The sequence below is a fragment of the Engraulis encrasicolus genome, chromosome 20 (assembly GCF_034702125.1).
Source record: "Engraulis encrasicolus isolate BLACKSEA-1 chromosome 20, IST_EnEncr_1.0, whole genome shotgun sequence".
Classification (NCBI taxonomy): domain Eukaryota; kingdom Metazoa; phylum Chordata; class Actinopteri; order Clupeiformes; family Engraulidae; genus Engraulis; species Engraulis encrasicolus.
The window spans coordinates 36,265,604-36,280,603 of record NC_085876.1 but is presented as its reverse complement, the minus strand read 5'-3'; the positions used below and the strand labels follow the sequence as shown (position 1 = coordinate 36,280,603).

Here is a 15,000-nt window from a genome sequence, read left to right as displayed (position 1 = left end):
TGGTGCCCTGGTGTGTGCGTGCGTGCGTGCGTGCGCATGTTTACCTCGACTAGTGATGCTGTCCTGGTTGACCAGATGTGTGTGTGTGCGTGTGGGTGTGTGTGTGTGCCTGTGTGCCTGCGTGCCTGCGTGCCTGCGTGCGTTCACCTCGACTGGTGATGCTATCCTGGTTGACCGCGCTCAGATGGGCCATGGTGCCCTGGTGTGTGTGTGTTGGTGTGTGTGTGTGTATAGGGTCATTTCACGTGAAATCAGACGCTTTGGGACCCGACCGATCTGGATTTCAATCATACTTGGTGTGCCTTTTTAGTAGCAAGGTAGCACCCCAGAACTGCATTGGTTTGAATCTGACACTAATATTAAGGGAGAAACAGACTAGGAAAAGGTTCACATTTAGGAACGACACTATATATTCACCTTGAATATATCAGTCAGTGGTTAGTCACAAAAAGATGCCAGTGGTCTTGTTGGAAACTCTTTTCTGGCTCTACATAATTACACAATCAGCTTGGAATACAACAACTCTCAGAATAATGAATTATGATAAAGGAAAAATTACAATTGAATATCCTAAAAAAACTATATTTTAAAAATGTCCAGTTCCTATGTCCAAACGTAGCCGGCACTGTCATCTAGCAAGCACCTCAAATACTGGTTTCGGTCTTTATTCATTCAAGAGTAATTTGACTCACAAATATGGCATCATACAGACCACTTTACTAATAATAATGGTAATATCATAATAGAATCACATGACAAAACCAAAAACAAAACAAAAATGGACAGTTTCCATGGTCCCAGGTTTCAGAAAACTAAGGCAGATGTCCATTAATACACACCAAATGATGATATTGTGAATGTTTGAACATTTCCATCTCTGTTACCTTTCAATCTACCCTTTACGTACTTTAAAGAGAAATCAATGGCTACACTCTCATTTTGTACTCTAACCATGCATTTGAAGCAGCACTGTTTGTCTTTTGTAGATAATGTATAAGTATCCCGTTGCAGTTAGGTTCCACACCAGAAGCACATCCTGATGAACCATGACAAGTCTATCTGGTCTGAATGGGATAAAAAAGTGAAGGATGGAGAATTGGACCTGAGGATGCAGGAAGTTCAGTTTCAACCTCTCCAGAGCTCAGCATACACTCCTCAACACATGCTAGCACCAGTTGCCATCATATACAGCTAAAACATAACCCTTTGATGCTTGAAAATAGAACACATTCCTTTACTGAGCATCACTCTTTCCACTCCTTCCTCTGAATGCGGAAAATGGCCCTACATGTCCATTGACTATGGCAGAAGCAGTGTAGTTTTTGAGTACCTGGAATAGTTCTTGCAGATCAAACCTCTTCAACAGGTTCTCACATCATGATGCGCATCTCTCTCAAGAACATCCATTGCCAGTTTGCCACAACATAGATGTACCATCAGAAGCTGAGAACCTGTTAAAGTTGAACTGCAAGAACTAGTGCAGGTACTCAAAACCTACACAGCATCTGCCCATTGTCATGGACACAGTGAAGTTAGGCCATTTTCAGCAATCTGAGAAGCATAGTTGAAAGAGTTAGGGGCCCTCAGTAAAAGAATGTGTTACATTTTCAAGCATCAAGGTATGTTGTTAGCTGTATATGATGGCAAAATGGTGCCTAGCATGTGTGAGGAATGTATGCCGAGCACTGGAGGAGGTGGAAACTGAACTTCTTGCATCCTCAAGGACCATCTCCATCCTTCACTTTCCCTCAACCAATAGAACTTGTCATGGATCATCAGGATGTGCTTCTGGTATGGAACCTATAACGGCAACGGGACGTACTTATACATTATCTACAAAAGACACAGCTGTGCTTCAAATGCACTGGTAGAGTACAAAATGAGAGTAATAAAATAGAATAAAAATAAAATAGAAAATATATAAATAATAATAAAATAAATAATAAAATAAATAAAAATAGTAAAAATAAAATATATATAGTAAACAAAAAAGGAAAAGAAAAAAAAAAATTAAGATAGGAAAGAAAAAAGAAAAGGCAGAAATATAAAAATAAGGGATAAGAAAGGAAATAAATATAAACAATAAAAATAAAAAAAAGGGTAGAAATTATAAGGGGAAAAAATAGATAAAAAGGGGAAATAAAAAAAAAAGATAAAGAAAAAAAAATAATAGGAAAAGGAAAATAAGATAGGAAAAAATAAGGGAAAGGAACAGAAAAATAAAGGAAAAAGAAAAAAAAAGAAAAAAAGAAAGGAGTATAGAAAAAAGAAACACAACACACAATATAAAAAGATATAAAATAAAAGAAAAGAAGAGGGTATAAAGTAAAAAAAAAAATGAACAAAACAGGAAAATAGAATAATATAATAAAAGAAAAAGGATAAAAGGTATAATAAAAATAATAAGGAAAAAGAGAAAATAAGGGGAAAAAAAAGAAAAATAAAAAAAAATGGGAATAGAAAATAAATAAAAAAGTAAAAAAAAAAAATATAATAAGAAGGGGAAAGGGGAGTAAAAGGGGCCATTGATTATCTCTTTAAAGTACGGTAAAGGGAAGATGTCACAGTACACAGAGAAGAATGTTCAAACATTCACAATCATCATTTGGTGTGTATAAAGAATCTGCCTCATTTCTGAAACGGGACCATGAAACTGACCCATTTTTTTGTTTTTGTTTTTGGTTTTGTCATGTGATGCATATGTATTACCATATTAGTTAGTAAGTGGGTCTATATGATCCATATTTTTTGGGAGTCAAAATTCTCTCTGAAAATGAATAAAGAACCGAACACGCACATTTGAGGTGTTGCTAATGACATGCCAGCTACGTTTTTGGACAAGGAACTGCCATTTTAAAATAAGTTTTTTAGATATTCATTTTTTTAATTTTCAATTTATCATAATCATATTCTATAGTTGTTTGTATTCCAAGCAGATGTGTAATATGTAGAGCCAAAAAGAGCATTCAAACAATACCCCCCAGGCATCTTTTGTGACTAACACTGACTGATATATTCAAGGCTAAGATATGACCTACCCTCACATGTGAACCATTCCTAGTCTGTTTCTCCCTTAATATCAGTGTCAGATTCAAACCCAAGCCAGTTTCTGGGGGGCGACCTCGGCTATTTTTTATATTTTTTTTTTTATTATTTTTTTTTTTTTTTTCGAAAAAGCACCACCAAGTATGATTGAAATCCGGGTCGGTCGGGTCCCAAAGTGTCTGATTTCACGTGAAATGACCCTATACAGTATGTGTGCGTGCGCATGTTTACCTCGACTAGTGATGCTGTCCTGGTTGACCAGGTGTGTGCGTGCATGCGTGTGTGCGTGCGTGCGTGCGTGTGTGCGTGCGTCTTTACCTCGACTAGTGATGCTGTCCTGGTTGACCAGGTGTGTGTGTGTGTGTGTGTGTGTGTATACAGTATGTGTGTGCGTGTGTGTCTTTACCTCGACTGGTGATGCTGTCCTGGTTGACCTCGCTCAGGTGGGCCACGCTGCCCTGGTTGGAGTCGGCACGCACACCCGTCAGGCTCTCTCCCTCCATGGAGTTCCAGCCCATCAACGTGGCCTCAGAGATGGCAAACTGCTGCATCAGGCCTGGGAGAGCAGGGGACAAAAGCAAGCAGGCAGGCTCAGATTTTCAAGTCAAGTCAAGTGTACTTTATTGTCAAAAATCTATGTAACAGGGTTAGCACAGAAGTTTGAAATTGCGTTTGACCAGTCTCCAATGTGCAGTTTAACTAAAAAAATATTTAAATAAGATTTTGAAAAAGCTGCAGAAGGAGAGGCATTGCATATTGGTTGTGAATATATGGACCATACTCATTCACTATTTTTGATGTCAAAGATTTAAACTATTGTTGATATTGTGCAATACCATACGGCACAACTCATGTACAAGGCAAAAAATAACAAGTTGCCCAAAACATTCAACAATTGTTTAATTTAGAAGACGTGCACTATAATTTAAGAGGGATATAACTTTAAAAGGATAAGGAATAGAACAACAATGAGGAGTTTCTGTGTATCAGTTAGTGGAGTAAGAATGATGAATGCTCTGAATGTGCAATTAAAAAATGCTATTTAAGAACAAGTATAAACTGACAATATTCAGGCGTTATATGCATGAAAACATGTTGTGATGTTTTGCTGTTTGTTTTTGTAGTAGCTGTTGTTTTTTTTGTTGTTTAGTTTGTTTTCTTGTTGACAATGGATGTATATGCATGAGTAACTTGTATGGCATAGTTTGGAATTATATTGAGGTGTGTATTACGCAATTTGTGTTGTAGTTTGATACATAGAGGGTGGAAGTAAATAAGCTATGCCTCGTCCCACTCCTTTTCAGATGTATTAAGTGGGGTTTCTTTCCCCCTTATTGATATTATTTGTATTTGTCATCTGAAATAAATCAATTCAATCCACCAATCAATTAAAAATGTATTATTGTAAAAAAATATATTATTGTTGCTGTTGTTGCTGCTGTTGTTGTTATTATTATTATTATTATTGGTATTACTGGTATTACGGGATTATTGTTATTATTGTTATTATTATTATATTAGGCCTATATGTAAAAAAAGAGAAAACACACACATCCGTCTCAAAAAAGATTGGGTGCAGGATTGAGCTTGGTGTCGCAGACTTTTCTTTCAGTTTTCATATTATATATCATATGTGCCATCAACACTGCCACTGCTCACCGGCCATGAAGCGCGCCTCTTTCTCGCCGTCGCTGAGGTCACTGTAGGCGTCGTTCTCTAGCCGCCTCTCCTTCTCCCGGTTGAGGTTGGTCTGGCCCACCCCCCCCTCGGGCCCGGCGGATGGCGTGCCCCAGCTCTGCCACTCGATCATGTGAGCAACGCGGCCCTGGGCCATGGCTGTGGGCTTGGTGACTTTGTCCTTCATGGAACGGGACACACCTGAAGAAGAAGAGGAGGAGGATGAGGGGGGAGGAAGACAAGGAGGAGGAGGAGGAGTAAGGAGGGAGGAAGAAGAAGAGGAGGATGAGGAGGGGGGCGGAAGACAAGGAGGAGGGAGGAGTAAGGAGGGAGGAAGAAGAAGAGGAGGGAGGAAGAAGAAGAGGAGGATGAGGAAAAGACGGAGGAGGAAGAGAGGAGGGAGGAAGAAGAGGAGGAGGATGAGGGGGGCGGAAGACAAGGAGGAGGAGGAGGAGTAAGGAGGGAGGAAGAAGAGGAGGAGGATGAGGGGGGCGGAAGACAAGGAGGAGGAGGAGGAGTAAGGAGGGAGGAAGAGAGGAGGGAGGAAGAAGAAGAGGAGGGTGAGGGGGGCGGAAGACAAGGAGGAGGGAGGAGTAAGGAGGGAGGAAGAGAGGAGGGAGGAAGAAGAAGATGAGGGTGAGGGGGGCGGAAGACAAGGAGGAGGAGTAAAGGAGGAGGGAGGAAGAGAGGAGGGAGGGAAGAAGAAGAGGAGGAGGATGAGGGGGGCGGAAGACAAGGAGGAGGAGGGAGGAGTAAGGAGGGAGGAAGAAGAAGAGGAGGATGAGGGGGCGGAAGACAAGGAGGAGGAGGAGTAAGGAGGGAGGAAGAGAGGAGGGAGGAAGAAGAAGAGGAGGGTGAGGGGGGCGGAAGACAAAGAGGAGGAGTAAGGAAGGAGGAAGAGAGGAGGGAGGAAGGGAGGGAGGGGAAGATAAGGCCGTGAGTCTAAAGACACATCTTTACAGGAACAGTGCTGATTCATATAGGATCAGGGGAGTATAAGGGAGAGATGATGGGGAGGGAGTTGTTGGGCGATTTGCTGCCCAGCATTTGTCATTTTTCTTTCTTTCTTTGTGCATTTATTTATCTCTTCGTTACACACTTGTGACTCATGCCACAAGTGATGCATGACAGAAGTGCCCGTGATGTCGGGTGAGAGAATGAGAGCGGATGGCACCAATGGAAACCGCCTGAATCTGTCAAGCCTTGTTGAGTTGACGAATATCTTGCACCTTTTCTTTTCCATGGCACACAGCATGGAGCAAGGCTGAGGCGGAGGCCAGTCAGCCAGAACCGATTGGTAGATAGGCATGAGGAGGTGGTGGTAGTGGTGGTGGTGGTGGTGGTGGTGGTGGGGGGGGACTCCATTTAGACGCATTTAGTCATGAAATTAATTTATAACACATGATTAATTATACAGCGCACACAAATGAATAATTGGCGGGATTGGGTAAGGAAAACATCAAAAGCATCATCACTGTTGTTGCGATGGGGGGGGGATGCTGGGGGTCGGTGGGTGTATTGGGGAGATGTGCTGGAGGGGGGGGGTGGGTTGGACTCATTAAAATGCAAATGTGTGTTGGTCAGGACCATTTGACGCAGATGCATTAGCGTTGGGGAGATTCAAAGGCCATGAGCAGAACAAATTGGTCTCTCAGATAGTATTTCTATTTTTGTTTTGCCCCTTATGTCTCTGCTGTCACACAAGACAATGCACTTCCCCTTTTGAAAAATAGCTCCTATCTTGTTTTTAAAGGGAGGAGTAATTGATGATGTGATGTGATGCTGGAGGGGGGTTCGTAAGTTGAATGTCTCTCAAAATTTGCTGTTGCATACAACAACAAGAAAACTACTTAGCATTACTCATCTTTGTCTACCATCAGCTTCTCAACAAAACTCAAACCTGAACAAAGGGTTTACTTGTATCAAAGTGATTATATACACAGAGAAGAACACCAAACACATGATACCATCACCAACAGCACACACAGTGACACTGCACAACATCCACACACTAGGACTGCACTAAACTCAGACGAAACTGAAACTTGCACGATTGCACTGAACTGAAACGAAAATGAAATTCCACATCACAACAGGACACCTCACTTCCACATGTGTTCAGATCACAGGTTCAGAAAGTAAAAGCCTATCCACAAATTTGATCCAACCAATCGTATGGTCACAATGAGTGCTCAAGGCAGGTTAGAATCAGCTACTGAGGGAAGTCACCTGTAGTGGAAAGAACCACGGAGGCTTTTCAGCTTTCTGAACCCAGGATGGACACCTTCACTCACTTGTTCCCAGCAGGCGACCCATATACGTAGTCGTGCGACGTGTATCAGTAAAAGTCAGCACTTACATTAGCTTGTAGTTGACTGCAGTGGTGTAGTCTACTTTTTTATGGTGGGTATACTGTATATGTGAGCATTTTTTGAAGTGGGTATACTGTATATATTTGTGCCATTCAAAATAATGGATCAATCAATTTTAAGTGGGTATACTGAAATCCCTGAAATTTAGAAGTGGGTATACTCCTTATACCCGCGTTCTACATAGACTACACCACTGGTTGACTGATAGCTTTGCTTTTGACTGATTTCGTAGTGGGGGTGGGGGGGGTGGTTGGCGGAGATGGTACTGGATCTGATCTCCATACCATTTCGTCTCTCATCATCATTGTCAATGGCCGCCAGCAACATGGCTGCCATTGACATGCGTTTGTCATGAAAGCAAGAGAGACTGAGAACGGGTGGTGGGGGTGTGGGTGAGGAAGGTGAAAGGTTTCGGGGGTTAGGGGGGGACCCACTGGGGCATCCATGTTGGCTCCAAACCCTCCTCTCTCTCCACCTTGCTCTGGAGCCAACATGGGGGCGATTACCAGCCATTGGGACAGACACACACCTGACACACCTGTCAGAGAGGACTTAGCCAGAGCTCCGATGCCGTAGGGGTTGGACTTGCGCTTCAGGCGGGGCAGGATGGAGGTGGTGTCCTCCATGGAGAGCTGCCGGGGGAGGAAGAGGGAGAGAAGAAGCGGCAAGGAGAGGGAGAGAGAAGAAGAGAGGAAGAAAGGAAGGGAAGCAAATGTGCAGTAGAAAAGGAGAGGGAAAAAAGGAATGCCCCAGATGAGGAACAGAAGGAATTGCAGAGAATGAAGGGGGAAGGATTGAGGCAATTAAGAAAGAAAGAAAGAAAGAAAGAAAGAAAGAAAGAAAGAAAGAAAGAAAGAAAGAAAGAAAGAAAGAAAGAAAGAAAGAAAGAAAGAAAGAAAGGTATGTAGATGACAAAGATAGCAGTGTGGAGAGAAGACAAGAGGAGGAAGACAGAAAGAAAAGAGGAGACACAGAGCACATTTAAAAGGTATGGCGGACCAAAGGCCCATGAGACAGAGCGAGAACAGGGCGAGTTGAGAGAGAGAAAGAGAAAAGGGCAAAACAGATGGCGTTAATCTCAGAGTACATTTCAATCAGTCACATTTCATTCATCACTTTATCAGGACATCTGGCCAGCTCTCCCCTCTTGCAGCCAGAAAGTTCCCCAACATACTCACAACAATGATAGTAGATGTCAAAATAATGTTTATGCATCAATGGAAAAAATTGTGTTTTTTTTTAAAAAAGCCTGCGCAGCAGAACTTATTTGTTACTTCAAACAATGTCACTCAAACATTTTTTTTAAATTCATCCTCAGAAAGTTGTTGGACTTATAGGCAAAAGGAAAATGATAACGAGCGCTCAGTCTTTTCTCCAGGTAGAAGGGGTGCATCTGGTTGATCCTGTTAAGGCTTCTTCATAGAAAGATGACTGAATCCAAAGCACTCTCCTTCGAGTCAAGGTTGTAGTGGTACTGGTTTCAGCTGTCTGGCCTTCGTCAGGGCGTGGTTCGGAACCACGCCTTGATGAAAGCCAGACGGTTGAAACTGGTTGGCGTTTTTAAGTTTATTTACCCCAATGTAAAATAAAGGGTTTTTTATTATAACAACAACCTTGACTCAAGGGAGAGTTGTTGCACTTCAAATTGGAGAAGGCTGTGTTAGGCCAACTAATGAATACTGTATGTACCTACAATATATTTACAGCTTCGGCGATGGAGAAATGAGAGACTTTCCTCGTAGTGTCTAGTGGCCAGTACAATGACTCACTGCATCTCAGTTCAAGTACGGGGAGATGAGCTGTGAAGGTCAGGCAATGTCACATACTGTACCGGTACGCAAGTCCTCGGCTGAACCGAATGTGTCAGAGCCGTTAGCTGCAGGAGGACAGTTAGCTGTAGGAGGACAGTTTAATGTCCTCGCCCTATCTCTGATTAATGTCTGTCCGCTCTCTGACGTCAAGTATGTCCCATGGAGCGCTTCAGGTGGGAGGTGATATGCTGTGCTACCAATTTGTTATACTGTAGTCTCATGTGTTGACAGTGTTGATACAGACTTCTAAACTCTACGCCTTGAGAGCAGCGAGATATGTATAGCTGAACATACTGTACATTTTGTTGCCATTAATTCAACTCTTACAGCATTTCCACTTGAAGTGAACCAAACTCAGTCCTCTTTAAGTGGACCAAAAAGTGAACCGGCAGCAAAAGGACTCAGTTCTGTTTTTGTTCATTTTGTGAGCGTATTACAGAAAGAACTGGCTGCTCTTTCTGGTCCTATTACGTAAGCTTTTTTTTGTGTGTGTCAGCCCTATTTTTGATTACACCCAGTCCTCTAGAGCTGTCCTTGAGTGATGATATCTAGTTGTCAGGACTCATAAGCTAACCTCACTGAGACCACGTCAATGAAGGTCTCAGTACAGTTCACTTCCAAGGGGTCTGGCATTCACATATGCACAGAAAATGCTGAGTCACAGGTTTGAGTTCACTTAAATGGCTGAAAGGGACCAGGTGTGAAAACCCTATTAGACTCTAATTCAACCCTCAAAGTGTTGAATTAATGAACACGACAACATTTGCTGTGTGCTGTTTGTTTTGAAATGTAAGTTTATGGGTACAGCATAACCACTGTTCCTTATGAGGGAGGAACGAGGTACAACACAGATAGCTGGGATAAACCACACTATCTATATTGTAAAGAGTTAATCAAGTGAGCGGGAAGTATTATTGGCGGTACGTGTAAATATACGTTTTGTGCCACTGTTCCCTGTGCGGAAGTAACAAGGTACAACGCACGTTATGGGACATGCCACACACTATCTACAAGTAGGCCTATTGTAAAAATGTAATGGACTTAGCAGGATGTATTATTAGAGATATTAATGTTATCAGGGAAGCCGACAGGGAGGGACACAGGGGTCAGTTGTCCCGGGCCCAGGAAGAGAGGGGGCTCAGAATTGGGTACTGCATGTATCGAGCGGGGGGGGCCTTTCACATGACTTTGTCCTGGGCCCAGCCAAAGCTGTCAGCAACCCTGAACTAAAGGAAACGTACACACCGTAACATTGAATGTTAAACATCCAGTACATTTTGATGTATCGTTTTGGGACTAGCTAATAGAGGAGTGTTAAATTCCACTTTCTAAGTGTTGAATTCACACCGCAAAATGTACTTTTTTGCTTCGAAATGCAAGCTTATGGATATTACCACTGTTCCCTGTGAGGTAGGAACGAGGTACAACCCAGATCACTATCTGTGTTGTAAGGAGTTCATTGAGTGAGCGGTAAGTATTATTGGGGGAAAGTGTCAATATTAATATTATGCAACACTAAAGGAAACTTACATTGATTCCTTCCCATGAGAACTCAGCTCGTCCTTGCTAAGGCGCAGAAAGAGAGAGGAGAGAAAACATGAGAGTGACAGTGCTGGAGGCAACAAGTATGCCTGTAGAGTAAGTCGGAGCTCGAATACATTTCATTATTTCATCCAAAATGTTTCTTCAGTTGGCCCAGCATCAGGACAGAACAACAAAAAAGCCTTTTGGATGAAATATAAAATCGCTGTAAGCTCCAAAAAAGAGTCTTTCTTCACTGATTGTACAGTAAAACTAAGATGCTTTGAGGAAACACATTCAAACATTGACTGTCATTGTGTTCAATTATACAGCCTTTGCCGGTCCTTATTTCATAAGACAGGCAGGCTTTGTGTGTGTGTGTGTGTGTGTGTGTGTGTGTGTGTGTGTGTGTGTGTGTGTGTGTGTGTGTGTGTGTGTGTGTGTGTGTGTGTGTGTGTGTGTGTGTGTGTGTGTGTGTGTGTGTGTGTGTGTGTGTGTGTGTGTGTGTGTGTGTGCTGTATTGGGAGTAAACCCACGCTTTCCCAAGATTAAAACCTGGTTGGCCATGGGCACTTGTCCATTCATGCAGAGGTTAAATTGGAATTTGCTATGTGGCGGGTGTCTATGACCTGAGGTCAGGGCGAATAAGCTTTATTGCAGAAAAGTGTGAAATAGGAAATATCGCTGCTGTTGAATCATCATCTTGAAGCATGAGCTTACATGTTGGCATGTCTCGGCCAGCGGGGCTCAGCCTTGGACAGCCCTGGCCCGATTTAACCCCTGGGCACAAGCAATCTAACCCCCTGCCTGCACCGCAACCAACCAACAGCCCCCCTGTGGTAACAATTAGTTTTTAGGCTGATAGGAGGAGACTGGCGCTGATAGCGGTCACCGAGGGTACTGGGGAGTAGGGAAGAGAACAGCTGGGGAGAAAAAGCCAGTGTATGTGTGTAGATAGATAGATAGATAGATAGATAGATAGATAGATAGATAGATAGATAGATAGATAGATAGATAGATAGATAGATAGATAGATAGATAGATAGATAGATAGATAGATAGATAGATAGAGAGTGAGTGAGTGAGTGAGTGAGTGAGTGAGTGAGTGAGTGAGTGAGTGAGTGAGTGAGTGAGTGAGTGAGTGAGTGAGTGAGTGAGTGAGTGAGTGAGTGAGTGAGTGAGTGAGTGAGTGAGTGAGTGAGTGAGTGAGAGAGAGTGTTTGTCGTGGGTAAGTGGTTAGAGTGTCGGACTTGTAACCCAAAGGTGGCCGGTTCGACTCCCGACCCGCCAGGTTGGTAGGGGGAGTAATCAACCAGTGCTCTCCCCCATCCTCCTCCATGACTGAGGTACCCTGAGCATGGTACCGTCCCGCCACACTGCTCCCCAGGGGCGCCAGTTGGGGCTGCCCCCTTGCACGGGTGAGTCATAAATGCAATTTCGTTGTGTGCAGTGTGCAGTAAACACGTGTGTGCTGTGGAGTGTTGTGTCACAATGACAATGGGAGTTGGAGCTTCCCAATGGGCTTTCGGGCTTTCTTCACTTTGTGTATGCTTTGCAGTGGGGTCAGATTCCAACCTGGGTGGGCCATGGATACTGGGTGCATGCATGTGTGCAAGTAATCCAACCGCTGCACCCCAACCAAAAGCAGTGATGGGCCATCTAGATTCAGAAGCTACAATCCAGTGCCACATATTCCAAATATCCAGGTTTCACCTGTCCAAATCAACCAGGCGATTGCCCAATTGGAGAGGTAAAACTCGATCCTTTGGAATATGAGGCACTGGATTGTAGCTGAATACAGGTTGCCCATCACTGACCAGGGCTGGTGCTACACTAGGCATAGGCAGACAAGGCGGTCGCCTAGGGCACCATATGTCTTGGGGCGCCAAGGGGATAGAACTAGAATAGTACCTACAGTAAGCTAAATAAGTGAAACTTCACATAGACAATGATTATTCATGGGCACTCATACAGTGTGTACAAGGGGGGGGGCAATAAGTGGGGAGGAGGTGCAATTTCTAAGGTGTTAATTCAGCACACTTGACAGTAGGACCAACTACGGTGTGCAAGGCTCCCCCAGGGGCCATCCGCTGTGCTCAATCAGATTCTGACAGAGGCCAGTTTCTAAATGCACACAAAGGAATGAGGGGTGCTCGACTAGGGGCACAACATTGACTAGAACCGGCCCTGTCACTGACCAATAGGACCCCTGTGGTAACAATTAGTTTGTAGGCTGATAGGAAGAGACTGGCGCTGACAGCGGTCACCGAGGGGACTGGGGAGTAGGGAAGAGAACAGCTGGGAGAACAGCTTCAACATGCAGACCTAACCCACAGGGGGGCTGGCTGCCTGGGCCCGTTTCACAAACACAGGAGGTTAAAATAGGAAACAGGTTGGGATGGAAAGGTGAGGAGAAGGAGAGATGAACACTGCGGAGGACAGAGGAGAGCGGAGGAGAGCAGAAGGGGACCGACAACCAGGACAGCCAAAGAGGGATTAAAATCACGGTGAAATTAATGGTGATGTTTTAGTTGTGATAGGCCACCGCTCATCTGTTTAGAAGGTGCAGGATTCAGTAGAAATGTCTGTATAAAAAGAAGACAATCCGCACACTTCAGGTCTATTTTTGTGCAAAGAAGCTTTACTTATATACTACCACAGTGGATCCTTAAACGTTTCTATAAAATGAAAAAAAAACGTCTTTTACAGCGGAGCAATGTGCAGACTAACTCTTCCATACTTATTATGCTTGCCTACTACCTGTGGTGTTTGTTTGTATGTTTGTTTGTATGTTTTTTTCTTGCATGTGCTCACCTTCTTCCTCTGTGAAATTCACCACAGTCACAGAAAGGACAAAAAATCAGGTTAAGAGTGAATTTATACTTTGAACATACAGTTGTTTAACTCAACTATGGGTTAAGCCAAAATGTGCCATAGCTATAAAAAAAAAGATTCTATACTCTGCACATGCTACATGCAATACTTAAAATCAACTAGAAAGCCATTGAGATGCATAATATACCGCACAGCTCTAACTTTCTGAGAAAAACAAATATAGAAATTGTTCGTGGGACTAAATTCATTTATGCTAATATGAAAACCTGGCATATCAGAAATAGCCCTGTCTGATATAGGCCTATATGGAGACAGGGTCCTCATCATATTTAGTCCTGAAGGAACTGATAAAGTAAATCAGGACACCAGTTTTGGAGTGAAGGTAACCTACCCTTAAAAGCATATAGGTAATTCATTCCCTCAAGGAATTGTGTATATTCTTTCCCATTTCCTTTCTTTTCATGTCCTCTCATTTCCTTTTCGTTTCAAATTGGGCTACAAAATCAAATTGCTCTTTGACTTCTTGTGCCTTCTGAATAAGAGTTTAGTGTTTTCTTGCTTGTTATTGCTTGTTTTAAATTGAGATTCAGTTTGCAAGCTTATAAAGCTCCATGCACAGTATTAAACACATATGAAGCACACATTGTCAAAAAAACGTGCCTGACTATATGCATCCATAGAAGCTCAGCTTGCTCAAAGCATGGGAAAATGTACTGCATAGAGCAATAGCCATTATTTACTTTCGTAGTCGTCACTGCAGTTGAGTTGGGGAAGCATTATGATTCATATCTTTGGAGAAAAAAAAACGTATGAATCACAACTGAAAACCGATACGTGCGCAAACACACAGCAACAGCAGCCAGCCATTTGTCCGACAGCAGCGCTAATGAAGGATGGCACGGGGCTTTTATTTTGCGAGGTAGTAAACAGCCTTGTCAGAGCACCAGGAAGACACAGTGCACCGCGCCTCGCCTGCCTGCCGGCAGCAGCAGCCTAGCAGCACTGATCAATAGCGCTGGTCATCTGAAGGTCACTCCTGCTCCTCAGTCACACGCACAGGCAAGAGCCTCAGCACAGACACAGACAGACACAGACACAGACACACTCACAGGCAGAGCCTTAGCACAGACACCGAGACAGACACAGACACAGACACACTCACAGGCAAGAGCCTTAGCACAGACAGAGATACACACAGACACACGCACAGGCAAGAGCCTCAGCACAGACACAGACACACACACAGACACAAACACACTCACAGGCAGAGCCTCAGCACAGACACACTCACAGACACAGACACAGACACACAGGAACTGAGCTACGCTCCTCTATTCTCGATTACAGTCGCTTCAACAGAATCTAATGAGACCCTTCCCTTATCAAAACAAAACTGTACAGTACACTGCAACACACTTATCCAAAACACTGCCTTCATTGCACTAAATCCTGCAGTAATAGCCATACTGTGGTGTTCTGCATTAAGAAGTACAACCCACTTGAAATGATTATAACTGTGTAAAATAAAAAATGGAAATTCAATAGCATGGGTCATCTGAATGTCATTGGTGCTCCTCAGTTACTGGCTTAGTGCAGCACAGCCACAGTCACACAGGAAGTGAGCTCTGTCGGCTCTCCCTCTCCTCTACTCTCGATTATGACCGCTCCAGCAGAACCTGCCTAATGAGCTACCAAGACAAATTTATAGCACTTCTGTGGAAGCTACAGCGCAGTGCATT

The 15,000-nt window shown here is 43.4% G+C and overlaps 1 protein-coding gene across 3 annotated transcripts in view; it reads right to left on the bottom strand.

Moving 5' to 3' along the window:
- The window catches only part of fam131ba (family with sequence similarity 131 member Ba), a 63,483-nt gene that overhangs the window by 14,965 nt on the left and 33,518 nt on the right, over positions 1–15,000 (bottom strand). The window contains exons 3-6 of one of the 3 annotated variants that reach the window (XM_063185849.1): positions 10,436–10,471; positions 7,624–7,726; positions 4,705–4,923; positions 3,452–3,601 (exon numbers count right to left, since the gene is read on the bottom strand). In XM_063185849.1, the coding sequence (XP_063041919.1) occupies positions 3,452–3,601; positions 4,705–4,923; positions 7,624–7,726; positions 10,436–10,471 (508 nt within the window). The remainder of the gene's footprint in view (positions 1–3,451; positions 3,602–4,704; positions 4,924–7,623; positions 7,727–10,435; positions 10,472–15,000) is intronic. The other 2 variants (XM_063185850.1, XM_063185851.1) reach the window with 2 other exon arrangements.